This window comes from Setaria viridis, chromosome 6 (assembly GCF_005286985.2).
Source record: "Setaria viridis chromosome 6, Setaria_viridis_v4.0, whole genome shotgun sequence".
NCBI classification, from domain to species: Eukaryota; Viridiplantae; Streptophyta; class Magnoliopsida; order Poales; family Poaceae; genus Setaria; species Setaria viridis.
This window is the reverse complement of record NC_048268.2, coordinates 1,028,838-1,042,124: the sequence shown is the minus strand read 5'-3', so window position 1 is coordinate 1,042,124 and position 13,287 is coordinate 1,028,838. Positions and strand designations below refer to the sequence as shown.

Sequence of the window (13,287 nt, the reverse complement as noted above, 5' to 3'; positions counted from 1 at the left end):
GATGCTATCCCATCGCGGATACAATCCTGATGTATCGCTATGAGACATGACGTGGATCTTCGAGGAGTCCTAGGGACACTCGACGGACGACCGGACTTATACTGTTTTAAGTGCGTTTCGGATAATTGCTGCATCGGCAGCGATTAGGTGCATTTAAACCAGTTTAAGTTGGACAGTTCCGCCACACGGGACTAAAGGTCACCTTTAGACACTTGCAATTAACAACCGGAAGTAAAGAGTGGCGCACCCCTTTTCTCCCAAGCCTACTTTAAACCGGGACAAAAGGGGAGGATCGAAAGTCAGTTTTCTACTAGTGTTCTGTCTCTACATCCAGCCCTAATTGCAATTAAGTTTGTTGCTCATTTAGAAAAAATGATATTTTCACATTGTGAATAGGATTATTTCTCATAATTTTAATGAGTTTAAGGCTGATTTAACAATAAATTTTGAAATTTTTAGAATTTTAATGTATTGTTTTCATTTTAGGTGATGCCACGAATAGCAATTTTAGAGGACCACCCACATCCAATGCACATCTACTATCAGTAGATCTCAGAGAATGGAGGGGGCACCAGGATAGGGACTAATATGCTCAAATGACTATCCAACGGAAGGAAACATTACTAAAAAAAAGTGTCGTGGAATTGTTCAAGTCGAACACCATCAATTTTACATGATGGGCGGGATGTCCTATGTAAAGCTAATCAGACTTGGCATGATATTTACATAAAAACTCAACTTATGTACATGTTGGGAAGATAATGCCACGGAACTTCTTCGTCATCGTTTGGCGCTCGAAACGAATGGGTATCGAAGACATATTCCGGCTACCAATGTAAAATATAGTGACGTACCTAACTCTGTTTAATTTAGGAACTACATTTGTGAATTAAATATTTATTTAATATTTCAATTATTTTCACCTTATTATTTTTTTGAATGTTTTTAGATTAAATATTTATTATTATCTTCGTATTATTATTGTTTTACTGATTCATCATTGCACTACCATATAAATATTTTGTTGCCCTTAGCAACATGCGGTCACGATCCTAAGCCCTGTTAATTGGGTTGTAACCCATGTTGTAACCACACCAATCTATTCTCATAAGAAAATAAATATAATCCACCCTAAACCAAACCTCCACTATCACACACCACACCACCCCAAACTTACCATTGCATAAGTTATACAAATTACTTGCCAAATATGGTTACAATCCAATAAGAACCCATTAGGTACCCAATAAAAACCCATTAGTTAACTTTTTTTTTGAGTTTGTATGTGACTCTCAACGTGGGGCCCACATGTAAGTCTAGCCATACTACTTTGCACAAAGTAGCGGACTGTCAAGCTAATTCATCTGCAACAAGTTTCGGTCAATTCATCCAAAATTTTAAGGTGTGAACACGAGGTTTTAGTTTTAGGGTCCGACTCTTGACGCGGGCCCCACATGTAAGTCCAGCCGTACTGCTTTGCATACAGTAGCGGACTGTTAAACTAATTCATCTGTAACAAGTTTCGATCAATTTATCCAAAATTTTAAGGTGTGAACGCGAGGTTTTATTTTTAGGATCCGACTCTTGATAGATGAGGCTCCAGGCTTTTGGGTTCTTAATGGGTCTCAACCCACGGGTTGAGAGTCTTTTAGATCCAAAAATAATACCACACACCCCAAACACCTTCCAAACTATTTATTTGTAAAACCCAAACCAAACCAAACCATCTAGCAGGCCAACTCATTATAAACCAATTCAAATGAACTTATTATATAAACCAAACCATTAAAACTAATAAACCCAACCCAATTAACAGGGCTAAATTCCTAGTAGATGGGGGTTTGGATACTACGCGTTAAATTTTAGCAGTGTCATATCGGATGTTCGGATACTAATTAGGACTAAATATGAGCTAATTATAAAACTAATTGCAGAACCCGAGCGAGATGAATCTCTAACCATTTGCTAATGATGGATTAATTAGGCTTAAAGATTCATCTCAGTAATTAGACTCCGTCTTTATAATTAGTTTTGTAATAAAAATTATGTTCTAATTCGCGTCAACATCCCACATGACCGGTGCTAGTCGGGCGATGGATAAAATTTCCGGTCACCAACCACATAAGCCAACCGTAAAGGGCCCAAACCTTCACTTCTCCCCCACTCGCACGCCGCCAGAAGAAAAACCCACTTCTCCCCCACTCGCACGCCGCCAGAAGAAAAACCCACTTCTCCCCACTCGCACGCCGAAGAAAAACCCTAGTGTCCTAGGGTTCGACGGCGATCGGGCGATTCTGCGAGGAGGGCGGCGGAGGGAGCCCGGTGGTTGAGGGGGCTAGCCACCGTCCTCCTGGGCGTCTCCACTGTCGCCGCCTGGCGTTCCGACGACCGCGCCGTCCGCTTCTTCTTGCTCGAGCCGCCGCCGCCGCCGCCGCCGCCGCCGCCGCCGCCGCCGCCGCTCGGCATCGCGAATCCGGCGACCGGGACCGCGCCGCCGTCCTCCGCGCACCTCTCTCTACGTTCGGTGCCACGCAACCACGCTAACGGTACGCGGAGGTATCTTCGCTTCTTCTATACTCCTTGCCGCAATCACCTCGGCGTCGTATTATTGGAATGTTCTTGAACTATCCCGTTTCAATTAATATCTTATACTTCTACTTTTGCTGCTTATGTGGACGTTGAACTGCACGTGTGCTAAATCACTTGTTGACCTATTATTTTGATAGTGTGTGCTAATTCTAATGTGAGGATAGAATTGAGTTTATGTTCTAAGTGCTAATGATTTTGACGAATTGAGGATGTGATACTACAGTGTAAGGAGTTGAAGATGTTCACACTTGATGTATCCCAAGTTTTATGCATCCATGGATTATTTGAGTGTAAATTGAATTGCAGTTGTTTGCTGTGATATCTAGATCTTGTGTTCCACTAGTTATCAGTTACTCCATACGTCCCAAATTACTATTCGATTTGGCTTTTCTACTTCCATAGCTTTTGCTATGCACCTAGATATACGATGTCTAGATACGTAGCAAAAATCATGTACCTAGAAAAGCCAAAATGAATAGTAATTTGGGACGGAGGGAGTATCACACTAATGTTTCTTATGTAGGAAAAAATAGTCTTGTTTTATATTGAAAGCAAACAAAAGAGTTTTACAGCAGTTCCAGGCTGGGATTATTGGGGAGTGGGGACAAAAGCAGGCGAAAGTTATGTAGCTTGCACTTTCATAGCTTCTGAGTTCTGAGCACTCTTGCTCAGCATAGATACCTCTAAAATTGTAAATTGCTTTAAGATTTGTCTATCACATTTGCCTGGATTCTCCATTTTCATTATGAGATAACTGAAACTGTTGTACCTTGTAACTGTGAATTGGCACACATTTCTGAGTTATCATGGCGTGCATGCAGCTTATTCGAAAGAGCCAATCCTCTGATCATGGATCACACAATTCAGTTCGGCACTTATGAGGCAGCCACCAGTTCTCTGCAGATCGTGGAAAGAAAAGTTATGCTCAAAGGTAATTTGTTTTCGAATTTTCTTGCACAAACTTAAATGACATTTAGCTCAGCACTAATTCCTTCACTCTTTGCAGCACTGCCTTTCATAAGGTATGATTACTACAAGGATCAGCAAGGTGAATACACAGATGATGGATCAATCCCCTTCTTTGAATACCTGAATTCTAATATTCAGATGAGTATAGCTGCCGGTAATGGAAGGCTACGTTCTAGTGGAACATGTAGTCATATACCTGGTGAGAGAGGGAGATTTTCAGGACAGGTGGCTACCGAAGACGGTAGAATATTTGCCCAGTCACTTCTTCAGAACCTCTGGGTGCTTGAGCAAAACAATGAATGCTTGGGCACTTTCAGTGAACAAAACATCCGGTTCAGAGATAAAATGTCTGTGTTATACAACGTGGAGCGCCGGAAACTGGACCTTTTACAGCTTAAGGCAAATTACAAGTGTGCGAAGAAAATCATCCATGATGCATTTTCTAAGGCTGGACCCATTCCGGATGATATCGAGCACCTGCTTGACTTGATGGAGAATGAGTTTGATAAACGATCTCTTTTCCGTGTCCATGCTTCTCTTTGGTCTTTGTCCGATAGGGGAGGCATGTACATGAGGATGCATGAGCATCTGAAGGTCCTATCAGTACCTCAAGTGTATCAGATCATGTGTGTGATGGGGCGCATGAAGTATAAAATTGATTGGCGAACACTTGTCCGGACGAATGATTTGCTGGCGAGAATATACAACTCCAAGAAGCCACAATATGCCAAGAAAAATATCCAAGGTCAGAAGGCCATGGAATACAGTGAGGGGAAGTTATTCACAGATTATTTACGAAACAGAGTAGCTCATAGAATGGATGCTTACAAATTAGGAGTATCATATACAGCACAGGGGTCTGAGCTTGCAGCTCTTGTGAGATGGCCTATGGCACTTGTAACGCTGCAATATGAGCTTCACAAATGCAAAACTTCAGGAGATTTGAATGATGGGGAACTCTATTGAAGTCAGGTAATGTTTTGCACTTGCTATATCATTGTTCTTTGTACCGAGCTATGTTCTTTGTACCTATGTTATGCGGATGCTGGAAATTCTTCCCATTATATAACAAATGGAATATGCTATCACTCTCTCTTACATGTGTACGTTCTGAAATTTCAGAAACTAGAAGTGGTCATTGAGCTGGGAACAATTCCTATGGTATCATCACCACAGCAGGAGGCGTGATTCAATGCAGCAGCTGGAGTCATGTACCTGCTTTTGTGTCATTTTGGACTATGTTTCTTTAATGTTTGGACCTGGTACTCGTTTAGAGGCCTCAGTTAATGTTTGGACATGGTGTTTTTTAATATTTGGTGACCTCTAAAGTCTGGATAGACCTGATACTGTCTACGTGACATGCAAATTTGCCTGCCTGACTAGCCCTTTTTTATTATCTGTCTATTTATTCGTGAACAGTGACGTGAGAAATGTGTTGGCGAACTATTGTCCAATATGTTGTCCACTGGCTATACAGTACGCTTTTCCCCTTTCACCCATGAAAAGAAGAGAACTGATGCCTTGGGGTCTTTTTTTTCATAGTGCTGCTGTGGTGTGCTCGTGCAGAAAAACGTAAGTGTTGGTGTATAATGGGACTTGCATCTTGGCCAGTAGTGTAAACGGACTTTGATGTTGTCAAATGGCAAATGCAATGAGCGTTCTGAGTAGCCATGGAGCGTTCAGGTACCGAATGGGCTGAAATATCCAGGAAAACGCCTAGACATGATGAAAGTCTGTAATATTGTTGCAGCGCTGGCAGAGTCTAATATTTTTGTAGTGCTGGTGGGGGACATTTCAGAAGTTCTCGAACCGGAATGGCAGAATCAGTACACGAGCTTCATTACTCTTTTTTCAAGTATACGCAAGAGAGCTACGTATCTTTGTATTAAAAAGAGGGAAAAACAAATTTTGCAACATGGGCCTACCGGGCTCACACACACAATTTGAGAGGTAATTTTAGCTTACATGGCAAAGTAATGACCTCCAATTACACACGGGGGAGACAAACAAAAACCCACTAGACAACCGTTGCATCAGTGGTGTCCTGCTGCTGTTGCGACCATTGGAACAGCGCTAAAAGTTTGGCACCTGCCGCGCACCGGACAGCAGCTTCTTCTCGGACTATTTCAGCCTGTTGCACTGGAGTTCTGTTTGGAGCTCTTGCAAAAACTCTATCATTCCGTGGCTTCCAAATTGTCCAGGAGATCAACATAAACACGGAGTCCATCCCTTTTCTCAGTGATCTGCTGGTGGGTCGCCAATTAAGTAACCAGCAATCCGTTAGGGAGGTTTCAGGCAGCCTGGTGGTGATGTGCAAAACCTCCTTTGCATAAGGACAAGCAGTTAGCAAATGTGCTGCTACTCCTGATCACAGAATGAACACTCCGCATTTCCTTTTAGGCCATGTCAGTGCCTTCTATCAACCGTCCACAACCGTTCCTTAATTGCCAGCTAGATGAAGAATTTCACTTTCAATGGTATAGTGGCTCTAGCATCACGCGTGACATCACGCAGAACATCTCTTCGGCATCGTGCATTCTGATTTGTAGCTTGCATGAAGCTGGACAGCAACCCATGGTGATGATGCTCCCGGCGTTGGCCGCCAGGCGCCGGCAGCTTGTCCAGCGACCAGCAAGAGATCGTTGTCAGTCAATTCTCTGGCCGCCAGAAAAACATTGCGCAAAGCTGCAAAATGAGCCGGCTGCATGGTTGTTGCAATGAATTTATCAAAGTTTCTCGCATGTTCAATGTCGCCGTCAGAGGGAATTATCCCCAGCTCTCATAGCTAGAACCTCACCCTTTTTGGAGGGTCTAATTGCAATGTTGAGAGCCTGTTTTGCCAGCTGGCCACTCCTTCTAGTTGCTGTCGACGGGGCAGGTGTTGCTGCAGCACAAGGTCGATCTGGAGGCGAGTGGCATTTGAAATGCCAGCCGGACAGAGTCCAGGAACACAGCTGCCTTTTCTTTTGCCACTGTCAACTCTGCTGTTGTGATGACGGTGATGTTGGCTGTTGGGATACTCCTCGTTCCCCGGCTCGCCGGTTGGTGGTCGGTGTGACCGGCGCACCTGCACCAGGCGCAGCTGTGTTATCGGGATCAGATTCAGCAGCGGTTTCTTGTGCATCAGTTAGCGGGGTAGTTTCAGATTCGCGAACGCTTAGCGACTGTAGCGCGTCCGGCAAACCTTCGGCCGGGAGGCTAGTTTTTGCTGGCGGTGATTCTGGGCACCCAGGTTCGCAAGCTGCTGCTGGTGTTTCAGAAGGCGGAGAGGTGCTGTCGCTGAGGCAAGTTTGAAGCTGTAGTCCGTCCAACACGGAGCCATTCGCTGGCGAAGGTGGCAACGGCTCGCCCTGTGTTTCGGCGGGGCGCAACGGCTCAGTAGGCGTGAACGCAGGCGACTGTCGCTCTGCGCTAATTCTGGGCCTTCGCTGGTAGGTTCGCAGAGGCAGTAGGATGGGTGGATAAGCACAAGTATCACGCGCATCATCACACTCCCTGGAATCCTGGGTGGATGGCAGCGTACAGGAAGCTTCGAGCTTCATTGGGTCCTCTCCTTGTTCCGGGCACCCAGGCGCGGCGTGCCCGTGACCCGCATTGCAGCTTTGCCGGCGTACACTGTAGCGTTGACAGGTGCACAGTGCTGCGCCGCGCGGCGTGAACAGTGCTCGGGAGCCGCGACGCACGCCTCAGTCCCATCGCGGCGTGGTGGTGTCAGAATCCCATTTCGGAACGCCTTCTCACAAAAATTTTCTCTGGCGCTCGGGCGTGTTGACTGGGTCAGCTGCACGGGTGTTCGCGCCGGGTTCTTGCTCGCCGCTGACGTCGTTGCCGGAGCCTGTCGCCGGTGGCCGCCGGATCGAACATCGGCAGGCTGCTGAGGGGGGTTGCCAGACGGAGCAGCGAGACGAACAGCCGCGCTCGCCCGCGGCGCCGCATGCTGCGACGGCGGCAAGCTCGTGGCGTTCCTGTGACTCGGTCCGGCCACCGCCTCGCCGTGCAGCCTCCGCGGAAGTCGGCACGGATCGTCAGTCCAAGCCTACACTTCAGAATCTGATGCGTAGGAAGGAATTCCTGAATTACCCGCCACCAGAACACCTTTACTTTGGGTGGCACATGGAGCTTCCAAATTAGTTCCCAATTTTTCTGCGATGAGCAACTCATATTATTCAACTCCTCTTGTTGTTGGTCTTGGGCTAGTAGGCGATAAGCCGATCTTACTGAATATTGACCATTACGTTCCTTCGACGACCATGCAGAACACTTGTTAACTGGAGTGTGTAGGATGGCATCTACATCCAGCATGCAGAACACTTGTTTAATTAGGTCAGTGTTCCACCTCCCACTTCGTGTAATTAAGTCGGCAACTAAATGAACTGGCTGTCCTTCAGGTGGAGTGATGGGCAAACCTCTGTACTGATAAGGTGTACATATATCCTGCCATATATTTGTTGCATTAGTACCACTGCCAATTCGGCGAATCAGGCCCTTTTTTAGAACATCTCTGCCAGCTAAGATGGAACACCAAGTATAGCTGGCATGTTTCTTCCTAGTTGGCGACAAAAAAATCAGTATGAAGGTAGTTTTTTCCTTTTAGCACCCGGGCACATAGAGAGTTGGATTTCTAGGATTTGAAGTTTGACATTAGGACTACACTTTCTAGTTTGGGATATTTTCAACTTCATTTGAAAATTTTTGAGTAAATCTCGCCTGAATTCAGCCCCCTCGCGCTGCCATGTGCGCGCTGATCCCGGATCACGCCCGGCGCGTGGCGGTGCGCCACGCGGCTCCGCCGCACCGGCGCAGCCCCGCCTCCCAATGATGGCCAAGGACGGGACAGGACAGCACGGCGCTTCGCCCAGTCGCTGCTCGAGCACATCCTTCCCCCTGACACCACATCCCAGCTGGCCAGTGCCCGCTCCGCCCCTTGCCGCCCGCGAACGTCTTGCGCTCCACGTCGCCGCGAGCAACACGCCGGAGCACCCCCGCCAACCGCTGTACTGACGCGACAAGTCGAGCCCGCAGCTTGGCCAACGCGCGCGCGAGGCAAAATGATCTTCCACGCCCCCTATCTCGCCCGGCCAATGGTCTGATCGCCCGCAGCTCCGCACGCCATCTCCAGCCAACCATGGCCGCCGGCCAGTGGCACGCCGCGCAGCTGCTCTCCTCTCGCTGCCCGGCAGACGTGCGACCGAGGAGCTGAGCGTGCGCGCGCATCATGTCAGGACGTTCGGGCTTTATTTGCAGCTAGAGAGAGGAGACATGAGATAAAAAGCCGTGACGCACGGGGCGATAGGCGTGCAGTGGACTGCTTCTGTTTTGGTTGTACTGTGCCGGTCCACGCATTGCTAGTGTGCTATGGGCTATGGTACTCGAGAAACAAAAGTGATTTCCAATCACCATCCTCCTGCTCCTACCAATGCGCAAGGCTTCAATCAACAATCTATAACTACTTGTTCTACAAGCCGATCCAAGATTCCACAACAAACATGGCGCCGACAACGCTCGCCAGCTTTGGAAATCCTTGCCGTATGTGCCGTCACATTTCCTCCAGACAACAGATAAGGCACGACAGTTTTGGAACCGACAGTTTCGCCACGAATGCCTGTCAACGGCAAACGCTTGTGTAGGCAAAAATACCAAGTGACAGTACATGCATACAGATGAGCCGCAGCCAGCTTTCATCAGGTTTAGCTGAATGATTGGATGAACAATTATTGCACAACGTTGGTCACTGGCAACGATACGGCCATGTAAACGAAGATAACTGCTGCACGCCAATGATTTTTTGGATCGTCGGCACCACTCGAGGTCCAACACCCATCAATCGTATTATTAATGCAACATCTCCAGTCCAATGGACGCACACGACACTCAAACATTGTGTTTGTGTATTACATTTTCATTTCCCTCCTCAGGAAGCTCATTACATATAGGTAGAGGGGCCACTAAAAGCATTGCATTATTGTCTTCAGCGCGCTTCATATTGGACAACTATACACAAGAAACAAAACATTTAGTAAGAAACTGTACAAGCGAAAAAAGACAAAGTGAAATGCAAATCAAATTCAGCTTATCAACAATCAGATCAAACTTTGCACGCAATTCAGCTACAATTTCCAGAGTAAGTTATTCCTTTCCTAATATTGCTCTAAGTTTGTCAAACCATAAAGGACGAAGTACAGGAATTGTCGTTTCCATATTTCAGTATTTATAGCAGCACCAAATTCAACAAGGCAGCCTAACCATTACAAAGTGTCTAAAAGATCAGATGCATGTGCTAAACATGGATAGTGAACGACATTTCACTGCATTTCAGCAGTAACATCAGTACGTTAACCCTATGTCCTGCTCGTCCCAACATTTTGCCACATGACACCACAACCACATCTTTATGTTAACCCTATGTCCCCACTAAAAAAGATAGTTGCATACAATCCACTTGATCTATGGCTTTGACAAGAAGACAGGCTACGATCTTCTTCCTATCACAAGGGTAATCCCTTCTAAACCATTAGGTTCAGGTATCACGGTGCAACTATGGCATAGCCCCAAATATATGTTTCAAAGGACTTGCAGGCTGCAGCTATGGGCTAACTTTCAATTATGTAAGATTGGGGAGGAATTTTTTTATTGGGTGAGAACCATATAAGATATATCAATAGCTACTGTGTCAAATAATGCATATATATGTTTATAAGGGCTTACAGTTGGTCATATTTCATTTTGTTGATGACTAGACTCTTGGGTCACAATTAAGCAAACATTATCAACTGTGACAATAACTAAATCAATCATTACTTTGAATGCACACATTGTGAGTTTATTTCTTATTTTTTTTAAAAAAACACATAAGGGTAAGACATAGCTATAATGAACATCAGATCATACTAGGCTACTAGCTGCATGGCAACTTCATTCCCATTCTGTAATGATTGTAACAAGATAAATTGGTTTACACGAAGAAAGAGCCACAGTTTTCTGTTAGTGCAAAGGTACCAGAAATGTTTAGAACCTTAGCACACAATGTCCTACGAAACCTCATTCTACTACTTGAGTCAAAGTGTAGCACTGCAGACTGTAAAATGTTTAACTCACTAAGTTTGTATATCAGAAGCCTTACTAAGGTCAAGAAAAAGATACAGTATGCTAGCAATGTAATCTGAATCTTGAAGAACAGAAACTAAAACAGTGAAGAATGCGGCAAATAAAGTTAGATCCATATTTCCCTTTCTTCAGGATACATAAGAAGGTAGGCATAGAAAAAACAAATGCATCACATCTTACAGAATATACGAGGGTCAAGGGAGGGGATTAAAGCAGCACACAGTCCACAAGAAGATCAGACCATACAGAACTTGTATACTCTAGTACCACAATATTAACTAATGAAAATCTAAGACCCTTTTAGAAAACTAGCCAGTGTCTTTTAAACAGAAGCAAACACATATCATATCCATTAACATCAAGTTATGCAAAGGTCTCACTGCGGTTGATTGCCTCAGCTTGTTTCACTTATTCCAATATGAAAAATGGATAAGAAAGGTAACTAACTGATGTATCAACAGAAGGGAGAAACAATTGGCCCTTGAATATGGATGTTCAGCATTCGACACACGATACTCACGTTAACTTGCCTTGTAGAAAGAATACAATAATTGGTGCCCCACATTTTCTTTTCTATGTACATATATGCTCATCCAAACTAGCAGCTAATGCCCTCTCTTTTTTAATTCATATAGACTTGAAGACATTTAAGTTACTTGGTTTCTAAAAGAATGAAATGAGAAGTCATAACATGACAAAACTGAGATACCCTCTGAAATTGTAATGGACACGGGAAAGCTAGAAAGATTAATACTCAGAAAACTAGATCATAAATGGAATCAATGCTCTACAACCACCATGTAAGAAGTGCGATGATACAGCTAACAGAGACTTGAAAGTAATGTTCTAAAAAGAAGCCTAGCTGAGTAAATAGCCAGTCAATAGTGGCCTAATTTGTTAGAAGTGAAATTGGGTCTTCGACAATTAACTTGTACACTTGAGTAAACCAAGCTCGTTAATCAGCTAACATCTATTCCATTATACGACAGTACTTTTAAAACCATTTCTGTGACATTGCTGTCAGCATGTATTCAGCACTTGATACTCATCTGCCCCAAGTAACCGGTTCACACTGTGACAGACAACAAATGCCAAGACAAACCACTAAAGTATAGGATGTTTTAAAGTATGTAGGTTGCTTATCATCAGCCCCCAAAACAGAATTTGGTCTTTAGATTTACTGATAGCATTGTTTGCTCTACCTCAATCTATGCAATGAGAACACAAGCAATCATATATTGGAGCTGAAAAGAGAACGAATGATGTAGCCTTACTGCGGCGGGTTCGCTTCTTGTAGAGCACATTCACGGCACTGGATGACATCTCCTGGCTTCAGGGTGTTCTCAACTCCGCAATCTGAAGCAGAACATTAAATTTTCAAATCAAACAAACGAAAGAGAAATCCTCTTCATCCTTATTCCGCCAAAGAAAATCACTGAGGAAAATAGCGACGAGAAATTCAAAACTAAACACTACAAGTCACAGGAAAACAGAACAAAACCCTCAATTCAGCAGCGGATGACAAGATTGGGGGACACAAAAAACCGAAGCCGCGGCTCCAGAGAGGGATCGAATAATCCTAGCCTAGAGAGGCCCCTGCTTGCTGCTGCGCTAGAGAAAGGTCGAATCGAAGGTGCGGATGGTGATAGGGGGTGAGAGGATTACCTCCGCAGAGGTAGCTGACGGGCTCCGGTTGCTGCTGGTCCATGGGTTGGGCGATCTAGGGTTTCCGGCGGCGGGGATGGTGCGTGGAGAAGGGAGGACCGGAGGAGGGTTTGGGGTTTGGCGCCGTTCAGGGCTCTCTTCGGCGCGTCCTGCGAGTATAGCAGTACAGCAGCGAGGAGCGGTGAAATGCACGCCGCTCTATTGTTCGTTAATAGATTGTTGATGGCCGGTTTTCACTTGGCCCTTGTTTAATTCCCTCCAAACTCCCAACTTTGACACTATATAAAAAGAAGATTCCCCATCACATCAAACTTGCGGTACATGCATGGAGTACTAAATGTAGACGAAATTAAAAACTAATTACACAGTTTTGTTGTACTTTGCAAGACGAATCTTTTGAGCCTAATTAGTCAATATTTGGACAATAATTCATAAATACAAACGAAACGCTACAGTGTCGCATTTATGGCATGAGATGGCTGAAACTAATCCAAGATTATAAACTAGAGATTTTATCATCCGAACAACAAAATGACAATTTTGCAACTCCCAACTTGGCAAGTAAACAAGGCCCTTTTCTTGTCTGTCAAAAGGTGCGTTTGCTCGGGGACATTTGACCTGCCCTGCTTCATCGAGCACCTTTGCTTCTCAAGCTTGGCCAGGCTCGTCAAGTGCGTCGCCAAGAACGCCTTCAAGATGGTGTGGAAGCCCTCGGCATGCTGCCGCGCGCTCGGCGGCGCGTGCTGCCACCTCTGGCGGAAGGTGCGCGACACCAAGCGCGTCTACCGTGGCCGACGACGCGGCCGGCGGCGGGACGTCGAGCTGGGGGACCTCAGCACGAGCAGGAGCAGCTACGACACGGGGGCTCATCCTCCTCCGACGACGACTACGACGGTGATGACCGCCGCGAGGGCGCGCGTCACGACGGCCGGCAGGTCGAGGGGGAAGTCATCGTCGGTG

The 13,287-nt window shown here is 45.6% G+C and overlaps 1 protein-coding gene and 1 pseudogene across 2 annotated transcripts; one reads left to right on the top strand and one right to left on the bottom strand.

The window, feature by feature from the left end:
- Positions 1-2,157: 2,157 nt before the first annotated feature.
- On the top strand, positions 2,158-4,968 carry LOC117860070 (uncharacterized). 2 transcript variants are annotated; one of them, XM_034743284.2, is made up of 4 exons: positions 2,158-2,546; positions 3,411-3,520; positions 3,596-4,530; positions 4,681-4,968. In XM_034743284.2, the coding sequence occupies exons 2-3, from the start codon at positions 3,439-3,441 to the stop codon at positions 4,522-4,524; spliced, it is 1,011 nt and encodes a 336-aa protein (XP_034599175.1). In that variant the 5' UTR covers positions 2,158-2,546; positions 3,411-3,438; the 3' UTR covers positions 4,525-4,530; positions 4,681-4,968. The 2 variants fall into 2 exon arrangements, with proteins under 2 accessions (XP_034599175.1, XP_034599174.1); XM_034743283.2 differs by having other exon boundaries at positions 2,158-2,556.
- A 4,377-nt stretch (positions 4,969-9,345) lies between these two features.
- LOC140223109 (DNA-directed RNA polymerases II, IV and V subunit 12-like) lies at positions 9,346-12,562 on the bottom strand (annotated as a pseudogene).
- Positions 12,563-13,287: the final 725 nt, after the last annotated feature.